Here is a 21,802-nt window from a genome sequence, read left to right as displayed (position 1 = left end):
CTCGCCACCCTGAGTAACCAGGAACAGAGCTGCGCTTGCCAGGTTGTCTCCTGGGTTCTTGTTTTCTGAGAACTGATCTGAGAAGACAACTCTGGTAAACCAGCTCCAAGCTAAAACAACGAGGAGTCCTTGTGGCACCTTCGAGACTAACCAATTTATTTGGGCATAAGCTTTCGTGAGCTAAAAAGCTGATGCCTAAATAAATTTGTTAGTCTCGAAGGTGCCACAAGGACTCCTCGTTGTTTTTGCTGATAGAGACTAACACGGCTACCACTCTGAAACCTGTCACCATGCAAAGCTCCAAGCTGTTTTCCTGTAAATGGAGTTCACTGACCAAGCAATTCCTAAAGGCCCTGGGCTTGACCCCATATAGAAAGTGCAATGGAAAACAGTTTAATTGTGTAAGATAGAATCCGAAACTGGATTATAAATAGAGGAAACCATGTAAAAGTTCCACTTTTCTGTGAAAGCCCCACAGCTCCGGTGGACGGCGTGCAGGCCGCAGGGACCAGCAGCCCGTGAAGGAAGAATACACGTTGGGTCTCCGAGCTGAATTAACAGCACCAAGGTACCGTGTTGTGTGTGAGTTTGAAAGAGGGGCTTGTAACAGTTGTGAAAGCATTGAAAATTCTCCTCCGTGGTTTGTTAACAGCAGTGGGTGTTTTTACAGCCCCAACATTCTGGGCACTTCACACTATGGCCAAGGTTGTCAAAAGTGACTCGTGGAGTCGGGGGCCTGGCTTGACACAGCTCAGAGGCGCCTGACTCTCAGAATGTGCTGAGCACCCACCCCTGGAAATCAGGCCCCTTGAAGGGTCTCCAGTTGGGCACCTGAAAACTGAGGCACCCACAGTGACTGATCCCTTCTGGAAATCTTGGGCTAGAAATAGAACAACATGGTCCCACCTCAGATAGATCCAGGCTGAGCAGAGAATGACGTGAGGAATACGGGTACCCAACCGTGGGGAGGGAGGGGGAAGGTTACAGCCACACAGACACCTGCACATCCTGGGGACTTACTCTGAACTTTTTATTATTTATCTTTTATCAGAATCGAGGCCTCACTGTTTTAGGTGCTGCACAAACACATAAGACATCTGTGTATGTACGCACACACACAGAGTCCCTGCCACAAGCAGCTTAGTTTTATTTTTTAAAAGATTTAATAATAATCGATGTTGTTCACTGGCTCCTGGTGGGAATCCTGGAGGGAAACGTGGGGACCGGGTGAGGACTCGGTGAGCTCGCTGGACAGGGCATTCCCAGAGTGGAGGGTATCACCAGGCACAAAGCTGGTTTGGCAGAAGCAGATGAATGGGCACTGAGCATGGCATTCCTGGTGCTGCAGAGGGGATGGCGGGTGACGTGATAAAGGACTAAGTCAGGGATGCGGACAGGGCTGGCATTATGCAGGGCTGTGGAGGTGAGGACAAGAAGTTTGAACCACGTGCAGTGAAGTAGGGAAGAGCCAGTGGGGAGATCGAAAGAGGGAGTCGTCTGGTCAGAATGACAGGCTGGGAAGATTATTTTCGCAGCAGCGTCTTGCATTGGGGAGCTGTGATGTGGGTATCCGGGAGGCCAGAGAGGGGGAGGTTGCAGTAATTCACGTTGGAGATGATCCAGGAGGACAAGAGGTTTAGCGGTCAGGCTGGAGAGGAAAGGTTGGCTCTTACAGACATTGTGGAGGCAGGAGCAGCAGGATTTGTCCATGGTCTGGGGATGAGATCCAGAGGAGCTGTCTGGGGAGAAGCTGAAACGTAGGACTGGGCAGTGAGAGGTCCTAAAGAGCCAGAGCCACAGAGAGAGAGCGAGAGATGAAACCAAGGAAGCAGGATACAGGGAGATGACGCATGTAACAGGCTGGACTCTGCTCAGTGACTCTGATTTCCTGTCACCGGGACCCTTGTGAAGTGAATTACACCAGTGTACTTTGGGGTGTGAAGTACTTTCGTTCCTGCTGGGCAATGCTTTACATCCATTTTGCGCTGGCGTAGGTGACAAGGTGCAGGGCAATGGGGCTCAGGCCCACAGAAGTTGGATTGAACGTGGTAACAGGCCAGAAGTCAGTGAGGGGAAGTGAGGAGGACAGAATGCGCTTGGAGAGGGAGTGACTTTAGCAGCAGCATTTGTGATAGACAGGAGGGGAATGAGGTGAAAGCAGGGAAGTTGGAGATTTTGATACAGTAGAAGATATTGATACAGCCCCTTGGATAATAGCCCTGTCAAGGTTCCTCCCTCACTCTGAACTCTAGGGTACAGATGTGGGGACCTGCATGAAAACCTCCTAAGCTTACTTTTACCAGCTTAGGTTAAAACTTCCCCAAGGTACAAATTAATTTTATCCTTTGTCCTTGGAATATCCACTGCCAGCACCAAATTCTAACTGGGTTTACTGGGAAACGTAGTTTGGACACGTCTTTCCCCCCAAAATCCTCCCAACCCTTGCACCCCACTTCCTGGACAAGGTTTGGTAAAAATCCTCACCAATTTGCATAGGTGACCACAGACCCAAACCCTTGGATCTGAGAACAATGAAGAAGCATTCAGTCTTCTTACAAGAAGACTTTTAATAGAAATAGGAGTAAATAGAAGTAAAGGAATCACCTCTGTAAAATCAGGATGGTAGATACCTTACAGGGTAATTAGATTCAAAACATAGAGAATCCCTCTAGGCAAAACCTTAAGTTACAAAAAAGATACACCGACAGAAATAGTTATTCTATACAGCACAATTCTTTTCTCAGCCATTTAAAGAAATCATAATCTAACATGTACCTAGCTAGATTACTTACTAAACGTTCTAAGACTCCATTCCTGATCTATCCCTGGCCAAAGCAGCCTACCCACAGACACAGACCCCTTGTTTCTCTCCCTCCTCCCAGCTTTTGAAAGTATCTTGTCTCCTCATTGGTCATTTTGGTCAGGTGCCAGCGAGGTTACCTTTAGCTTCTTAACCCTTTACAGGTAAGAGGATTTTTCCTCTGGCCAGGAGGGATTTTAAAGGGGTTTACCCTTCCCTTTATATTTATGACAACCCCCACCTCAGAGAGCCCCTAGGCCCCCTCTCCAAGACCCCAGCACAGAGGGGTATCGGGGTGTTCTGGGGTGCGCCAGGGGCTGGAGGAGACATGGCAGGGGCATTCTTACATCTCTGCAATGGCCCAGAGGAATCACTGAGGCAGGACACAAGTTAAGGCACCCCTGAGCGTACGAGCCACCCCCCTGCACCAGCCGCAGTGCCAGTGTGGGATGAGTCTGGCCACGGGCTGCAGCTGAGAGGGTGGCAAAGAGAGGGTTAATCTGTATTGATGTTATACAGGGAATAGTGACAAGACACAGCGCGCGCCGAGATGTGAAGCATTCTGATATCGCAGTGTGACATTCTGGGGATCCCCCAGAGCAGTCAGGGGGTCTGTCACCACCTGCCCTGTGACCGTGGGTCCCTTAATCCTGTGTGGCTCTGGCTCGGAGCCCTGGCACCAGCATCCAGCCCACAGGCAGAAAGGTCTCACCCTGGCTTCCAGCAGCCTCGTTATCCCTGCAGGGTGACCCCACCAGCCTTTCCAGTCCCAAGCGTCCCCAAATCCACCTACCCCGAGTTCTTCACTGCCAGACCTTTTCCCCTCTAGTTCCTCACCCCAAAGGCTTGAAACCAGCCCCCCAGTTCACTTTGGGACACACTCCACACCGTTTGCACACTAGAGACCCATCATTTGTCTCTCCTGGGTTGTACAATGCAAGGTGCTGGGAGTTAGTCTTGTCTGGCTGGGGAGGCAGCTCCTCCCTGCCTGGCTGGCCACCACCCTGCTGGGAGCGGGAGGTGAAGCTTTAGGAACCCAGCTCCAGACTCTACATACACGATACATAAATCCCTAACCACAGTCTGGATCCATCTCGCACAGTGATCAGTAAGTTGAGAACATCACAGGCTTTCAGAAAAGAGCTCACTCAACATTATTATACACAATAGCATTGTACACAATCCTTTGAGTCCATTGCCTGTTCTTAGGGGTTCGGACCCCCTGTTCTGCCCTTGGGGTGTCTGGACCCCGTGACACATGGCAAAGGGGGCAGCATTTGAACCTAGATTTTAGTGGGGCAGTAGCTCCACGACAGTTAAGGTTGAAACTCTCCTCCTGTGTAGCAGTCTAAAATCCCCCTTCACACTCAACTGCCTTGAAAATTGCTGTGATACCAACAATTTTTTGCACATAGGTGGGGAGTGGGGGTACTTAACGTCATCAGTCTCAGCTGATGACACCTGTCAGGATAGACCTCAACCAGAGGAGCATCCCTGAGGGAACCAGGACGCAAACTAAAACAGAGATTTATTTGTCAAAATCAGCGCTATGAACGGCCCCCGAAACGAAGTGGAAGTGAGGTTGAGGCTGTGGAACAGACGTCCAATAGGAATAGTGGGGGCAGACGGACTAGTTTTAAGAAGGAGCTTGGTAAGTTTAGGAACGGGACGATATGACGGGGCTGCCTACGGTATCAGAGGACTGGACTCAACCCAGGAGGTTCCTTCCAGCCCTATGTCCTATTGTTCCCGAAACAAACCACAGCTTAATAATACCAACTAATTATACTTCCCTGAATGCTCATATATAAGGCTATGATTTCGTCATGGTAAAGGCCACAGACCAGTCAAGGGCAATAAAAAAAAGTCACAGCCTGTGATCTGTCCGTGACTTTACTAAAAATGCCCCTCACTAAATCTTAGGTGCTGGGGGAGGACGGGTGCTCCAGGGGAGGCTGCTGCTGGGGGGGTGCTCCGGCAGTCACTGCTGCTCCTGGGGGGTGGCGGCCAGTAGCCCCACCGCCGCTGCTGCTCCTCCAGGCGGGGGGTGGCCCGGGACCCCACCGCTGCTGCTCCTGGACTGCTGCTCCGTGGCAGGGCCCGGGATCAGTTGTCTGGGGCCGCCGAAGCAGTGGCCGGAGTGGCTGGCCCCGGGCTCACCCAGGTGCTGGGGCAGCCCTAGGGTCAGCTGCACCAGCCGCCGCAGCTGCAGAAGTCATGGAGGTCCTGGAAAGTCATGGACTCTGTGACTTCCAGGACCTCCATGAAAGACTCACAGACTTACTCATATATAAGCTAACAATCACATTTTCATCCTGCTCAATAAATATCAGTTGACAATTCCTAATACTAGACAAATAATTTCCTAAATCATTTGAAATCTCTCAGCTACAATTGTGGGGTACGGCATTTTGGAAAGAGGGCACAGCTGTCCCATGCGCATGCTAGGAGTATGGCTTACGTAGTGCACAGCTACTAGTGTGCGTCAACTCAGTGCCAACGTACCCCCATGTGGACAAGGCCTGAGTTCATACATTCGCTGAGTTTAAACTTTAAAACAACCCTCTGTGGGCACATATCAAGAGGAGGCTGGTGTGATGGATTCTGGGATAAACGTGTAACAGGAAGACAGTTGGTGGGTGGCTTGCGGTTCTGTAAGTGTCGGTAAGAGACATGAAATGGAGCTGTTCCCTTTAACTCTCTTCTGGGAATGGTCTCGGAGAGGGAGATTTCCTTATGCTATATCTATTGGCAGATGTTCCTGCTCTATTCCAAGGTGCAAGGCCTGCAAGGTGTACGGTTTTATTTAGACTTTAAAGCAGGAGTGGGCAAACTTTTTGGCCTGAGGGCCACATCGGGGAATACAAATTCTATAGCGGGCCATGAATGCACACAAAATTGGGGTTGTGGTGAGGGAAGGGGATGTCCCTTCTCTGGCTCATATGCGTGGAGCGGCCCCCGGCTGTCGGAGCGGGGCCATGTGGCTGCTTCCGGGAGCTCGAGCAGCCCCAACCCAGCACCCCGGCTGGAGCGCCAGAGCAGAGCAAGCCCCAGACCCTGCTCCCCAGTGGGAGCTCATGGGCCAGCTTAAAACGGCTCGACCTGCGGGCCATAGTTTGCTCACCCCTGCTTCAGAGGCATGCTCTGGCTTGCATTAAGTAAGAGCTGTCGCCTCTCTTCTTAACCATTGGGCAGCAGGTATTTATGGCTCCCTGGCTGCAATTTAGCCCCCTATCAAGATATCCAGCTCGCTGGCATGTCACAGCGTTCTTTCAATACGTCTGGGATCTTTCATGAGAGCAGCAAAATACAACAGTTGTTTTGCTTTGTGGCTTACATCTCTCTAAATTGCATCAAATTATAACTATTTCCCATTCTTCCTAATAGGAACAATTCCTTTGAAATGTAAAATTTAGAATTCATAATCTGAGGCAAGAAAAGGGAGAGGTAAATCTCTGAGTGACTTTCTTCCTCTCCTGTCCCCTGTGGAGACTAGAAGATCCATCTTTCTTTTACAACCAAGGCAATGTTCGGAAAAAGCTTTGAAGACTGAAGCCAGTGACTCGATTCTAAATCTGCTCCCCAGAAACTTAAGTGTAACCCCAGTTCTTTCTTGCAGGTCAGACAGAGGAGAGAGCGTCTGGGTGTGCAACAATGGCCGGATCAGATGACACCATTGCGATGCCGGCTCTGGGCCGCCCTTTCCAGCTGGGGATGCTGTACGACTGCCGCAGTGACTCCCTCATCCCAGGTAATTGTCACCCAGGGGGGAGCCCGGAGCCCAACTTAGTGTTTCAGAAAAAAGAAGCATTTGGCACCTGTTTCTTTTAGGAACATTTGGGTTTGGGATTTGAGTTGGGGAAAAAACAAAGGGCATCCAAACCTGCCCGGGTGCTGTCCTGCTGACCCTCCTTACAGCACTGGCTGCACTAGGAGAAACTTCCCATCCGCTCCCCTGCCACTGCGATATCTCTGCAGCCCCACCCGCACGGCAGTCGGTCTAGGAAAGGGGGACAGTGCCCCCGAGCTGGCTCATCCCCGCATTTCCAATGGGAGGGGTGAGGTCCCGGTGAGAAGGGTCCTCTCTACACACAGATCTTCGGGGCATGAGGGGACCCATTAGAAGGAAACACTTCAGCTATTCACACGCATCACTGTGACCCATATGAACTGTCCCCACCCCGGAAAAGGCCTGGCATCGCTGTGGACAGCTCAGTGAAAACACCCACTCTGTGTCCAGTGGCAGGCCAAGCCGTGAACAGGGTGCTCGGGTGCCCGAGAAACGGCATGGAAAATGCCACCAGACCTATTCCAATGGCATTATATAAATCAACGGGCCACGCTCCCCTGGAATGTGTGCTCCGTGCTGGCCGTCCCATCACAAAGAGGGTATCACAGAAATCGAGGCAGTTCGGACAGTGATGATAAAAATGACTAGAAACCTGGGGAGAATTTCACAGGAAAAGACAAAACAAAATATTTCATATAGAGACAAGAATAAGGTGGAGGTGAAACAGGGATACAGAAGAATGAATGGGCTAGAGAAGGTAAATAGGAATGGGCTAGAGAAGGTAAATAAGAAGTACCTATTTACTCTCTCATAGAAAAATAACAAGGGGATACTCAAAATTAAAATACAACTAGTTTAAACTCGATAAAGGAAATACATTTTAAAGCAACATAATTCTCATGAGGAACTCACGCCACCAGACATCACTGAATCATAGAAATTTAGGGCTGGAAGGGCCCTTAAGGGGACACCTAGTCCAGCTACCTGCATTGAGGCAGGAGTAAGTGCACCAAGGCCATCTCTGAGAGGTATTTGTCTAACCTGTTCTTTAAAACCTACAATGATGGTATCAAGAACATAAGACCGGCCATACTGGGTCAGACCAAAGGTCCATCAAGCCCAGTATCCTGTCCTCTGACAGTGGCCAACGGCAGGTCCCCCAAAGGGAATGAACAGACAGGTTATCATCAAGTGATCCATCCCCTGTCCCCCAATCCCAACTTCTGGCAAACAGAGGCTAGGGACACCATTTTCTGCACATCCTGGCTAATAGTCACTGATGGACCTATCTTCCATGAATCTATCTAGCTCCCTTTTGAACCCCATCATAGGATTGGCCTTCACAACACCCTCTGGCAAGGAGTTCCAGAGGTTGACAATGCGTTGCGTGAAAAAATTCTTTCTTGTGTTTGTTTTACACCTGCTACCTATTAATTTCATTTGATGACCCCTTGTTCTTGTATTATGAGAAGGAGTAAATAACACTTCTTTATTTACTTTCTCTATACCTCTCATGATTTTATAGACTTCTGTCATATTCCCCCTTAGTTGCCTCTTTTCCAAGCTGAAAAGTCCCAGTCTTATTAATCTCTCTCATACGGAAGCCATTCTATACCCCTAATCATTTTTGTTGCCCTTTTCTGAACCTTTTCCAATTCCAATATATCTTTTTGAGATAGGGTGACCGCATCTGCACGCAGTATTCAAGGTGTGGGCGAACCATAGATTTATATAGAGGCAATAGGATATTTTCTGTCTTATTATCTATCCCTTTCTTAATTCTTCCCAGCATTCTGTTAGCTTTTTTGACTGCCGCTGCACATTAAGTGGATGTTTTCAGAGAACTATCCACACTGACTCCAAGATCTCTTTCTTGAGTGGTAACAGCTAATTTAGCCCCCTTCATTTCATACGTAGAGTTGGGATTATGTTTTCCAATGTGCATTATTTTGCATTTATCAACTTTAAATTTCATCTGCCATTTTGTTGCCCAGTCACCCTGTTTTGAGAGATCCTTTTGTAGCTCTTCGCAGTCTGCCTGGGACTTAACTATCTTGAGTAGTTTTGTATCATCTGCAAATTTTGCCACCACACTGTTTACCCCTTTTTTCAGATTGTTTATGAATATGTTAAATAGGACTGGGCCCAGCACAGATCCCTGGGGGACACCACTATTTACCTCTCTCCATTCGGAAAACTGACCATTTATTCCTACCCTTTGTTTCCTATCTTTTAACCAGTTACCAATCCATGAGAGAACCTTCCCTCTTATCCCGTAACTGCTTATTTTGCTTAAGAGCCTTTGGTGAGGGATCTTGTCAAAGGCTTTCTGAAAATCTAAGTACACTATATCCACTGGATCCCCCTGTCCACATGCTTGTTGACCCCCTCAGAGAATGCTAGTAGATTGGTGAGGCATGATTTCTCTTTACAAAAACCATGTTAACTATTTCCCAACAAATTATGTTCATCTATGCGTCTGACAATTTTGTTCTTTACGATAGTTCCAACCAATTTGCCCAGTACTGAAGTGACATTTATTGGCCTGTAGTTACCAGGGTCACCTCTGGAGCCCTTTTTAAAAACTGGCATCACATTAGCTCTCCTCCAGTCATTTGGTACAGAAGCTGATTTAAATGATAGGTTACAGACTACAGTTAGTAGTCCTGCAATTTCACATTTGAGTTCCTTCAGAACTCTTGGGTGAATACCATCAGGTCCTGGAGATTTATTACTGTTTAGTTTATCAATTTGTTCCAAAACCTCCTCTAATGACACCTCAATTTGGGACAGTTCTTCAGATCTGTCACCTAAAAAGAATGGCTGAGGTTTGGGAATCTCCCTCACATCCTCAACAGTGCAGACCGATGCAAAGAATTCATTTAGTTTCTCAAGGCTGAATCCCAACTCTGTCACTCCGAGTGCAGAGTGGGGCACGCAAGGATTTTAAAAATTAATACTGGCCACTCCAGGCTTGTTTTAAACTCCCAAGGTTACAGCTTCTCTCTGACCTTGGCTTGGTAAATGCTGCCACCAACCAAATGCAAAAAACACCCAAGCCCTTTGAACCTAGGAAGGAACACTTGGGAATTCCTCCCTATGTGGTGCCCTCAAGCCCTTTAACCCCAGCTGAGAAACAGTCTGGGAACAGCTGAGAAAGAAAACAAAGGAAATTAGCTGTGGCTACCAGCTAATCAAACAACATGCATAAACCTCTTAGCACACCAAAACTCCAATTCTGTTCTTAAAAAAGGAAATTTTATTAAAAATAAAAAGAAAGAAAATTCATCTGGAATTTAGGCTTCTGCTAGATTTTAAAAGAGCAATTCCAAAAATCAAGCACCCAAAATAGCTTTCTTGTGGGTTTAGCTTAAAGGTTACAAGCAAACAAAAGCATCTGGGGTTATGACAGAGGAGTCCACAAGCCAATAAGAAATAAAATAAATAACCCTAATCGCATCTGGCTAAACACTCTGATCTGTTTACACATTGGAGTTCAGATAAGTCATTCTAGGCATGATCCGATGACTTATAATCTGGGGTGAGCTGAATTCGCGCCGGTTCGCGCAAACCGGGTGTTAAATTCTGAAGCAGTTTTAGAACCGGCTGTTAACCCGCTTCCCTGCAGGGGGCTTTGCTGGGCTCCGGCCGGGAAGTGATGTGATTCCTCCTCCGGCCACCGGGGGCGCTGCTGCGGGAGCCACGTGGGCTGCCCCCTGGCCCTGGGCACGAGCCCTGGTGCTGCTGCTCCCCCGGCCCTGGGGCTCCCGCTGCTGCGTGGGGGGTCCCCGGCTGCTCTGCTGGGCCTGGGCTGCGTCCTGCTGCTCTCCCCGCGAGCCCCCACCACCCTGCCCGCAGCCGGCCCCCGCCCTGCCTGCAGCCAGCCCCGCACCCCCTGCCTGCAGCCAGCCCCTGCCCTGCCTCCAGCCACCCCCCTACCCTGCCTCCAGCCAGCCCCTGCCACATGCACCCCCTGCCCTGCCCGCAGCCAGCCCATCTCCCGCCACCCCTGCACCCCCCGCCCTGCCTGCAGCCAGTCCCTACCTCCAGTCAGTCCCTGCCATACCCCCTGCCTGCAGCCAGCCCGTCTCCAGCCTGCAGCCAGCCCCCGTCTCCAGCCTCTCCAGCCATCCCCTGCCCTGCCTGCAGCCAGCCCCTGTCTCCAGCCACCCCCGCACCCCCTGCCTGCAGCCTGCCCCTGTCTCCAGCCAGTCCCTACCTCCAGTCAGTCCCTGCCGTACCCCCTGCCTGCAGCCAGCCCCTGTCTGCAGCCACCCCCACACTCCCGCAGCCAGCCCCTGCCCTGCCTGCAGCCACCCCTGCACCCCCTGCCTCCAGCCAGCCCCGCCGCACGCACCGCCTGCCCTGCCCGCAGCCAGCCCGTCTCCAGCCACCCCTGCACTCCCTGCCCTGCCCGCAGCCAGCCCCTGTCTCCAGTCAGTCCCTGCACCCCCCTACCCTGCCTGCAGCCAGCCCCTACCTCCAGTCAGTCCCTGCCGTACCCCCTGCCTGCAGCCAGCCCCTGTCTCCAGCCACCCCCACACCCCCTGCCCTGCCCGCAGCCAGCCCCTGCCACCTGCACCCCCTGCCCTGCCCACAGCCTGTCCCTGCCTGCAGCCACCCCCTGCCTGCAGCCAGCCCCTGCCCTGCTCGCAGCCAGCCCGTCTCCAGCCACCCCTGCACGCCCTGCCCTGCCTGCAGCCAGCCCCGCCCTGCCTCCAGCCACCCCCGCACCCCCTGCCCTGCCCGCAGCCAGCCCCTGTCCCCAGCCAGTCCCTGCCGCACCCCCTGCCCACAGCCAGCCCGTCTCCAGCCACCCCCACACCCCCTGCCCTGCCTGCAGCCAGCCCCTGCCGCACCCTCTGCCCTGTATCCAGCCAACCCCTGCCGCACGCACCCCCTGCCCTGCCTGCAGCCAGCCCCTGTCTCCAGCCAGCCCTGCCGTACCCCCTGCCTGCAGCCAGCCCCTGTCTCCAGCCACCCCCACACCCCCTGCCCTGCCCGCAGCCAGGCCCTGCTACCTGCACCCCCTGCCCTGCCCGCAGCCTGTCCCTGTCTCCAGCCAGCCCTGCACCCCCTTGCCTCCAGACAACCCTGCACCCTCCTGTCTCCAGCCAGCTCCGCACCGCCTGCCCTGCCCACAGCCAGCCCCGCACCCTCCTGTCTCCAGCCAGCTCTGTACCCCCTGCCCCTGCCCTGCCCACAGCCAGCCTGGCCCCCCTGCCTCCAGCTAGCCCTGCCCCACGCCCCTGTCTGCAGCTGTCCCCATGTCCACTGGTGCCCTGCAGTTCCCAGGGCAGTAACCCTGCACACCTGCTTCAATGAGTGGGGAAGGGAGCAGCTGGGACCCACACTTGTGCACACCCTAGGGTGACCAGACAGCAAGTGTGAAAAATCAGGACAGGGGTTGGGGGGTAATAGGAGCCTATATAAGAAAAAGACCCCAAAACCAGGACTGTCCCTATAAAATTGGGACATCTGGTCACCCTAGCACATGCCCAGGGCGTGGCGAGGACCCACACGTGTGAAACGGAGGTAATTTCTAGGTCAGGCCCATCTTTTTAAAAAAGAACTTTCGGCAGGGTTAACATACATCCCTATTTTCCCAGACAGGTCAGGCCTTTTTGTTCTTAAATCGCCATCCGGGAGGAATTTTTAAAATTTAAAAATTCCTCCCAGGAAAATACAGACCTATGGTAACCCTGTTGGTACAAAAAATACATACTGAGGCACATCCCTCAGGGAACAGGTTGTTAAGATTTTGGCAGCTCATCACTGCTTATAATCATACCTGGCTTAGCTGCTTACAGAATGGCTGCTCTGTCCCTCCAGCCCAGAGAACAACAGACAAAGGCAAACTTTCTTTCCCAATTTTAAAAAGTTCTAGCCTTCCCAAATTGTTTAAAAAAGCAGCCAAAGCAGCCTTAAATATCCCAGGAATCCCCTTAAGAAACAGTCCTTACTGGGCCCTACAAAGTCACTATTTTGTATGTGGCCGAAAGGCTTACAAGGTGCTGCCAGCCAACTGGACAGGTAGCTGTTATATAGCTCATGGAGTTCCTCATCTTTCCATAACTGCCATACTGCCCAAAGGAAAGATTAAAAATGCCCGAGACACCTCTGTTGAGTCACGAGAAAAGACCCTGCGGCGACTGACTACGGCATTAGAGGGCAATATGAAGAATCCCCTCACAACCGAGAAGCTGGTAGGGTGCTCTGTACTGGGAATAGCGCCACTGTTTACCGGGCCAGCCATGGCAGGCATAGGCCGCTATACTGTAAGGCTACAGATGGTATTTGAGAAAGTGGCCTTAGAGTTAGAGGACTCGGTTAGTGATTTAGGGTCAGCAGTAAAAACATTAAATAAAGAGGTTCAGCAGCTCAGGACGTTTTCCCTCCAAAACAGGCTGGCTTTGGACTATCTCTTGGCATCCCAAGGAGGGGTTTGTGCCCTCGTCAGGCCCCGATGTTGTGTATATGTAAATGATAGCAGTTATGAAATCTATAAAAAGGTGGTACAGGCTGAGGCCCATGCCCGAGCCGGAGCACAGGTTGCCTATACTGCCCCAGAAAACGATTGGTTGCAAACCTTGTTTTCAGGCTGGGGTTTGTCGTCTTGGCTTGGTGGTTTATTTAGCCTGCTATTGAAAATTCTCTTTCCTGTATTGCTTGTATTACTGGTATTATGCTGTGCAGTATCATGTGTCAGGGCCCTTTTGCAAAAGTTAATAAGTCATTCTCTTCAGGGCTATCACAAAGTGCTTATGCAAAGTCATATTGTAAAGAAATAAGTAGCCCAAGTGAGAAAACTCAGAGCCAAGGCTGTTGAGTGTTCTCAAAGGGGGGAGTTGTTGGGAACACTGGGGCATGGCCACTAGGTAACTCGAGGGGATGGAAGACCACGAGTGTCGATGAAGCCCCCTCACGCTAGGCCCAGGTGTCCTTGGCCCCCCCTCCTGCCTGGAGGCACTCGCAGCAGCTCTGCGTACTAGGCCCAAGTGTCCTTGGCCCCCCTGCCTGGAGGCACACACAGCAGTTATGCTGAGAATCTGCAACAGTATGTTGCAGAGTCAGACTGCCTGAAACTAAGCAAGGCCACACAGGGGAGATATGGAAGAACAATGCTGAATAAAGCAGCTTTATGTATAGTTTAACAAATGATACAGAGAATCAGGGAACTAGCTGGGAACTGGATTGGCTGGCTATATGGATACTTGGGGCAGCTTGCTATTGGATAAGTGTGCTGGGAAAAAGGATGTATAAAAGCCTGTGTAACTTCCTGCTCTGTTGTGCAGGATTTGAGATTTTATTCTCCCTGTACCTTTTTGCAGCTGCAAATAAACTTTTCTGCTTCTCCACCCCGTTGTGATTATTGGGTGTAGCACACCGGGTAACGAACCAACTCAAGCTGTTGTTCAGCCTCTCGGCACTGGGTGCCGGCAACAGTCAGGTGCCCACTTTTTTTTTCTTTATTTGGGGGACTTTTAACCCTTTACAGGTAAAGCAAGTAAAGAACAGCTATCAAGAGGGATTTTACAGCTAACTGACTGGCTGGGTGTCCATCAAAGGGAGCTACCCCCACTTTATTTATCACAGATGGGGATTCCACAACCTCCCTTGGAAGTCTATTCCAGTGCTTAATTATCCTTACAATTAGAAAGATTTCCTAATATCTAACTTAAACCTCCCTTGCTGCAGATAAAGCCAATTACTTTTTGGCCTCCCTTCAGCGGACATGGAGAACAATTGATCACTGTCCTCACTGTCAACAGCCCTTAACAGATTTGAAAACCGTTATCAGCTCTGCTCTCAGTCTTCTTCTCTTAAGAGTAAACATACCCACTGTTTCTAATCTATCTTCTATAGGGCAGGTTTTCTAAACCCTTTATCAGTTTTGTTGCTCTTCCCTCACCCTTCTAGTTTGTCCAGATTTTTCTTGCAGTGTGGCGCCCCAAACTGGACACAATACTCCAGCTCAGGCCTTTCCAGTGCTGAGAAGAGCAGGACAACTACCTCCCACCCCAGAATTATATTAGCCTTTTGCACAACTGCATCCCATGGTTGTCTCATATTCAATTTGTGATCCGCTATAATCCCCAGGTCCTTTTCCGCAGTACTACTGCCTAGCCAGTTATTCCCCATTTTGTAGCGGTGCACTTGATTTTTCCTTCCTAAGTGTAGTACTTTGCACTTGTCTTTATTGAATTTCATCTTGTTGATTTCAGACCAATTATCCAATTGATCAGATCATTTCTAATAGAAGTCAGAGTAGCAGCCGTGTTAGTCTGTATCCGCAAAAAGAAAAGGAGGACTTGTGGCATCTTAGAGACTAACCAATTTATTTGAGCATAAGCTTTCGTGAGCTACAGCTCACTTCATCAGATGCATCCCTGTAGCTCATGAAAGCTTATGCTCAAATAAATTGGTTAGTCCCTAAGGTGCCACAAGTCCTCCTTCTCTAATAGAAGTGACATTTCAATCATAAATATAGCACTTGCTTCCTGGGACAGTGTACTCCTGAGGGGGGAGTGAACTCAGTCATTCTGGAGAGGGATATATGAAAAAAAAACAGAAAAGATCACATCTTCCAAAGTCCTGTAAGAAGCCGGGGGCAAGGGAAGTTTTTTAGCCGTGTAGTTCAGCCTTGACTTGGCATGTTTGTATGTTACCAGGTCAGTTTACTTGATGTCCTTCACTCGTTATTTTTCAATCTCAGAAATGAGACACAATTAAAGGATGGATAGATTCTGTGTCCTGTGCATCTATCAGTTACGTTACCATGTGTCTGTCTCTACTATTCCAGGGATCACGCTGTGGGGCCTGGAACAGCTTCACAAGGATGTAAACACAAAACCACAACCCAAGACTGAATTTGAGATCATCGCATCTGACACCATTGAAGAGAAGGCCAATGCCCTCAATGTCACAGCCTCGCTGAAGGCCAGTTTCCTGGGGGGGCTGGTTGAAGTAAGTGGATCTGCCAAATACTTAAATGACACCAAAAAATCCAAACAACAGGCCCGAATTACTCTCCAGTACTCTGCCACAACAAACTTTGAGCAACTAACTATGAACCATTTAGGACCAGAGAATGTCTCTTATCCTGCTGTATTTGACCAAGGCACGGCCACCCATGTGGTCACGGCTGTGCTGTACGGGGCTCAGGCTTTCTTCGTGTTTGATCGGGAAGTTTCTTCTTCTGAGAATGTACGTGAGATAGAGGGAAAGCTCCAGATTGCAATTAAAAAGATACCCATGTTTTCCATAGAAGGGGAAGGAGCTGTCAAAATGGATGAAAGTGAAAAATTAAACGCTGCAAAATTTAACTGCAAGTTCCATGGTGATTTTGCTCTTGAGAGAAATCCAACTAATTTCGAAGATGCCATGCAAACATATTCCACCCTCCCCAAGCTGCTGGGTGCCCAGGGGGAGAAGGCCGTACCAGTGAGAGTCTGGCTGTACCCGCTGACCAAGCTGGATTCCAGAGCTGCTCGGCTGGTGCGTGAGATCAGCTTTTCACTGATTTCTGATGCTCAGACTGCTCTGGAGGAACTGGCAGAAGTAAACATGCGATGCAATGACATGGTGAAGAGTCCGATCGCCACAAGCTTCCCCGAAATCAAGCTGAAAATCCAGCAGTTCAGAGATCTGTGTAAGCAACACAGACAGACTTTCCAGAAACAGCTAGCAGGACTCTTACCATTAATCCGTGGAGGTGGAAAAGAGGAAGGGGGCCTGGTGGATATTTTGTCATGTAAAAACCAGTCACCGTTCAATACCCAGAGCCTCAGTGAATTTCTGGATACAAAGGAGAAAGAGATGAATTATGTGAATTCCTACCTTAGGATCCTAAGCAATGTAAAAGTGGTGTCCTCTCAGAGTGAACTAGATGAAATAGTACTCAACCCTGAGCTTGACTTCATTGTCTCCTTTACATTCACCTCACTGCATGAAGAGGAGCCATATTTATCAGATTTAAAACAGTGGCTTCAGACCCAGTATATAAAGGAAACTCATGATCCTGCAGCAGCCAGTTCTGTCGCTGAGAAACCAAAATCTAAAATGTGGTTTGAGGAACAAGAAATTAATAGAAAAGCTCGAAAATCTGCAAAGTCCCTTTCACGTTTTGTCAGTGTCAACAAATCTAACGGGAAGATTCGGTTCATTGTGTCCTCTGTTCCAGACAAGGACAATCCAGGCACTTCCATTTACCTGTATGAGGAGGGAGAGCTGATCAGCACCAACTTTGAGGCTCCATCAAAGCCTCTTCCTCCCCTGATTGATGGAATCAAACATGACCGTGTGCAGCTCAAGTTTAACCCAGCAGCCTATGGAAGGGCTGAGATATGCGGCTATCGGGCAGAGTACAGAATTGTAGGACAGGAGAACTGGACGACTGTGAATGTAAATAACACGCAAGAGACATTCACAGTAACAGGGCTACGTGCAAACACCGAGTACCAGTTCCGATACGCTGCAGTGAGCAAACCAGGGCTCAGCGAGAGCAGCGATGTGAGTAATCCTGTGAAGACTCTCCCTCCTACCAGCCCGCCTGGGAAGCCCGTAACAGTTATTGTAGATTCATCTGCCATCGCCCTCACCTGGGAGAGTCCAAGTGTCATTGGAGATGGAGTCAGAATAAGGGAGTATAAGGTGGAATATAAAGAGGAGGCAGGAGATACAAGTCAGGAGGGGAAAGACAAATGGCTGCAACGAAGGACAGAAAAGAGAACCGAATTCTATAGCATTGATGGACTGAGTCCTGAGACACCCTACAGAGTCCGGGTTTCGGCTGTGTGTGCGGATGGGGCTGTGAGTGACCCAAGCGAAGAGACTTGCATCTCAACCCTAAAGAAAGGTAACATTTAAATATATTTGCATATTTCTTCCCACCCCAAACACAGGACTCTGGAGTAGTTCATTCAGGTAAAACTATATTTATCTTTGGAAGAAAAATTGAGATGTCCCAAGTGTATAATGTAGGCGTGACTTCAGAATCAAACTATTTCTTGCAATTTAATATCTGAACTGGAGTAATGCATACAGGGCCCAACCCAACCACCGGGATCTGCTGGGGACTGTACAAATGATACTGGGCTGCCAGGTCTGGTCAAGTTAAGGTACCAACCAGCTTTCTGTGAAAAGCTTCATTCTTTTAAGTGCTCTAAAATTGTCATGGTTACATGGATTGCCTTGAAATTTGATGTGCCTCAGGGGGCACTGGCTAGGGTCAGTGATCCAAATCTGAGATCATTTGACCAAGGGGTTCCTGGGATACAATCTCCTCTCCACCCCCCAACTCCCTAAAAAAACCATAGTTTTTAAAAGTTGACATATTCTACCACCGTGGTTTTGCCCAGACCTGGGGATCAAGCCCTGGCTCTGATCCTGCCACAAGGGTCTCACTGACTGGAGGATAACACGCAGAGAGTGAACGGCACCCACTAGGCCTCTGGGGGGAGCAACATTCAGAACATTATTGGACAGATAGTATTGCTCATGAACTAAGGGGATTATACTGAGCACGTGTGGACAGAGGAGCCAAGAGACTCTGGAGGTGGAGAGCTTCCGCTGTAGCTGGATAGGGCTCTGTAGATAGGGCAATTTCCTGCAATATCACTGAAAGATCTTATTGTACTAACTGTATGTACTGCTGTGGGCCAGGATTGTGTATAACCTCTCTAGTGAGGAGATGTGATGGATGTAAGACGTGGCGGTTCAAAAGGCTGTATTGAAAATGTGCCAGACAAGTATGGACTTTTGGGACAATAAATATTAAGTGGATTTCCTGGGGAGTCCCTAGGGTGAGGTTAATGCAAATTACTTACCTCTGGTCAATGCAAAAACCCAGCTTTTTGAAGTTAAGCTCTGAGGGGAGGGTTTTTTCTGTTGATTACCTGTTACAGAAGGCAAAGATCAAAGGCCAGAGTTGGATAAAGATATGGCTGATCTGCCCAGCCATTGCTCTGGTTCTGGATCTAAACTTCTAACCCCGGAGAATACCCAGATGTGGGGTTTGAAGGACTAAAACCTTCTAGAGCTGTAGGTTGGATTTGGGGGGACGGGGAAATCTCAGGTCAGCTTTCGAGCTTTATTGTTTTAATATTTATTCTCTGTCATGCTTTTACCTAAAAGAAGAAACATGGTTGCTTAGAAGGAGCTGTGTGGAAACATATAGCTGTGGGCAATACACTGCTCGTTGTCTTCAGAGAGAAAGCAAAGCGCAGGCCCTGGCCTGTTTAGACAGTCTGGCTTGCTGGGGATATCCCGGGGTGAGGCAGGGAGCTGTGCAGCCTTAAAACCCCACACAGGGGCCGGGGAGAGAGGGGGACACACACACACACACACGTGCAGAGGGCCACAGTCGCCCAGATCACCTCCTATCCCACTCACAGATCTTCCAAGATGGTTCAATTTATTCCTCCACCCTTCAGTACAGCAACACCTACCACAGGGATTACAGCTGCAGTGCATGCAGATAATTCCCAGAGGCCATTGCCAGCTCCAGAGGGCAGAGTTAAGGTTGCAAAGGTGTTTACCTGAACTAGCTATCTCCCGGCATTCACAAGATTCAGTTTTGCTGAACTGACTTTCTTGAGGGGTGCAAGGTCTCACCAGGCATCTTAACGCTGCGTTAGTGAAGTATTTTTGCCATGTTATCTCTCTCTCTGTGTCGATAGTTAGCTGTATAAAGAGCAGCACCGACTGGCATACATATATGTTACACAGTATTGTTCCGAAGTAGGTGAGTGCAGGGGGGAAGATTCTGAGGCTCAGGTCTGGCCCAGCCGATCCTTTCGCTCTGTCATTGACCCATGTGTGCCGATAACGCTCTGATTCTGTCTCTCCCCAGCGAATGTGACTCTGGATCCAGACACGGCACATCCTGAGCTCGTCCTGTCTGATGATCGAAGAACCATGAGCCGGGGCCCCGAGAGCCAGATGTTGCCTTACAAACCGGAGAGATTTGATTATTTGCTGAGTGTGCTGGGCTCTGAGGGCTTCACCTGGGGGAAACATTCCTGGCAGGTGAAGGTGGAGGGAGGAGTAGCCGGAGACTGGGCTGTGGGGGTAGCTAGACAGTCTGTGCTGAGGAAGGAAGAGGTTGGCTTTACCCCCGAGAATGGGGTCTGGGTGGTGCAGAAATGGGGCAATGCCAGAGACTATCGGGCTCAAACCTCCCCTGTCACCCGCCTGTCCTTGAGTAGAGAACCCAGCAGGATCAGGGTCTCTCTGGACTATGAAGGGGGGTTGGTGGCATTTAATTATGCTGATGATCTGGCCCCGATCTTCACTTTCCCACAGGCTTCTTTCAATGGGGAGAAAATCTTCCCTTTCTTCTGGGTCTGGGGTAGAGGATTCCAGCTGAGTATCCATCCCTGAGACTCAGGGTAGCCCGGGGCCCTGTCAGTACCATACAGAGCAGGCTAGACCCATCTCACGGTCCTGCAGTGACTGCCCAGTCTGCTTGTTCTCATGCTGTATGGTTCTGTAGGATTATATCCGTGAACAGGGTCAGAATGGGCACCAGGAGCTCCTCCCTTTGAGCCCTGTGCCGGTCTTGGCCAGAATCCCCCGTGGTGCTCACCGTCTGAAAGGGGCAAAGTAAAACCAGGGCTCTCGCCCGGCATCTCCACCCCCTCTTCCTGTCAGGGCCCAAGGCTGGCAGCTCACTGCACTGTCTCCAGGTCCTCATCAGGGGGCTTCCAACTGAGCCATGGACAATTGCTCCACTCGCAGCATGGGCCCTTTGCACAGTCTGAGGGGGCAAAGGCAGAACCCTGCCCCAGGATCAGCCCCTACCATTGTGCTAAAATGATTACTCACATCTTCTCTCTGAGTTGCTCAGAGGTGTTTCTATCCTACTGTAAACATGTCATTCTCTTGCAGTAAGGAATGCAAAGTCTTTTAGCAGCAGAAATTATGAAATAAAATCCTACTTTATGCTTTCAGACCATTGTCAGATTGTGTGTTAGGTATATCTTACAATGAAATGTGTTGCTTTATGCCAGAGCTAATCAAAATTTGACATTTCAGAAAACAAACAAATTCCTTCACCAGGAGTAGCAGGCAGATCGTTCCCATGGCTATTGCCAGCACCAAGGGGCAGAGTTATGGTTGCATGGGCTTTATCTGTATTTCCTGGTTTTCAGAGGTCTGAGGTTTGCTGAACCTGATGTCCTGGAAGGACACGAGAGACCACCACATATGTTGTATTTTGTACTACATTGAATATTCATTAAACGATAAGTGTTTTCTTTTTTCGTTGACTCCATCATGATAGTTTTCAGGGTGCCCACCCAGTTAACTGATAGAAGTTCTGATTATTGCAGATTCAATATGGATCTCATAGTTTTGGGGGTCAGAGTGTGAATCCTTGTGGGATTTATTGTAGCGCTGTTCAAACTACAGTGACGTTACATCTCTCTCTCCTGCTGATCCCACATCCTTGTGGAGGATCTTCAGCGGCTAGCGTTAGAAGAGCTATCGGAATAATCCACTCAGTCCATTATTCCTATAGTAGGCACCCTTTACTAGACGGGCCTCTGAACTGTCTCTCTGTAGTGTCCAGTCCTCTCCCGGAACACACACAAGTAATTAAGTTCATTGCTCTTTTAAAGAGTCAATACACGCAGCTCATTAATTTCACTGGGGTTTGACAAACACTCACTTTAATCACAGCACTGACCTGGTTTATAATAAAGGTAAAACAAGTTTAGTAAACAAAAGTCATAGATTTAAGTGATATCAAGTGTAAGGTGTAAAGATAGGAAGGGTGATGAACAAACAGAAGTAATAATACGCTTTCTAATAGCTAAGACCTAACTTAACAAGCTACAGACATTGTTCGAGGCACTTTCCTCTCCAGTATTCCTTTCCCAGCAATGGCTGACTAGCTTTTTGTCAGGATGCTCACAGAATCCAAGGTGCTGGTTTTCCTTGTCTCCTCTGGTGAAGGGTTACTTAGGGGTTTGCTCCACTTCTCTTTATAGTCCACTCTACCTTGGCAATATATTGTTCTGAAACGTAGCTCCAGATACAGGTCCTTCTCCCTGCTGGGTGTGGATGCTGTGCTGCCAGGAGTGGACTCCATGCTGTCTTCTCCCGCACTGGAGATTTTTCCAATGCAAAGGATCTTGTCATGCAACCTCTGATACAACTGAATAGCCCATTGAATTTGCCCACATCTGGGAATTTTTAGGCCTAACACA

The 21,802-nt window shown here is 49.4% G+C and overlaps 1 protein-coding gene across 1 annotated transcript; it reads left to right on the top strand.

The window, feature by feature from the left end:
- The first annotated feature begins 473 nt into the window (after window positions 1-473).
- Window positions 474-20,784, top strand: LOC144260046 (stonustoxin subunit alpha-like). The gene is made up of 4 exons (XM_077808547.1): window positions 474-568; window positions 6,420-6,551; window positions 15,394-17,448; window positions 19,444-20,784. The coding sequence occupies exons 2-4, from the start codon at window positions 6,455-6,457 to the stop codon at window positions 19,971-19,973; spliced, it is 2,682 nt and encodes an 893-aa protein (XP_077664673.1). The 5' UTR covers window positions 474-568; window positions 6,420-6,454; the 3' UTR covers window positions 19,974-20,784.
- The last annotated feature ends 1,018 nt before the right edge of the window (window positions 20,785-21,802 follow it).

This window comes from Eretmochelys imbricata, chromosome 2 (genome assembly GCF_965152235.1).
Source record: "Eretmochelys imbricata isolate rEreImb1 chromosome 2, rEreImb1.hap1, whole genome shotgun sequence".
Taxonomy (NCBI): Eukaryota; Metazoa; Chordata; order Testudines; family Cheloniidae; genus Eretmochelys; species Eretmochelys imbricata.
Note: the sequence above shows the minus strand (reverse complement) of the source record. Positions and strands in the feature narration are given on the sequence as shown.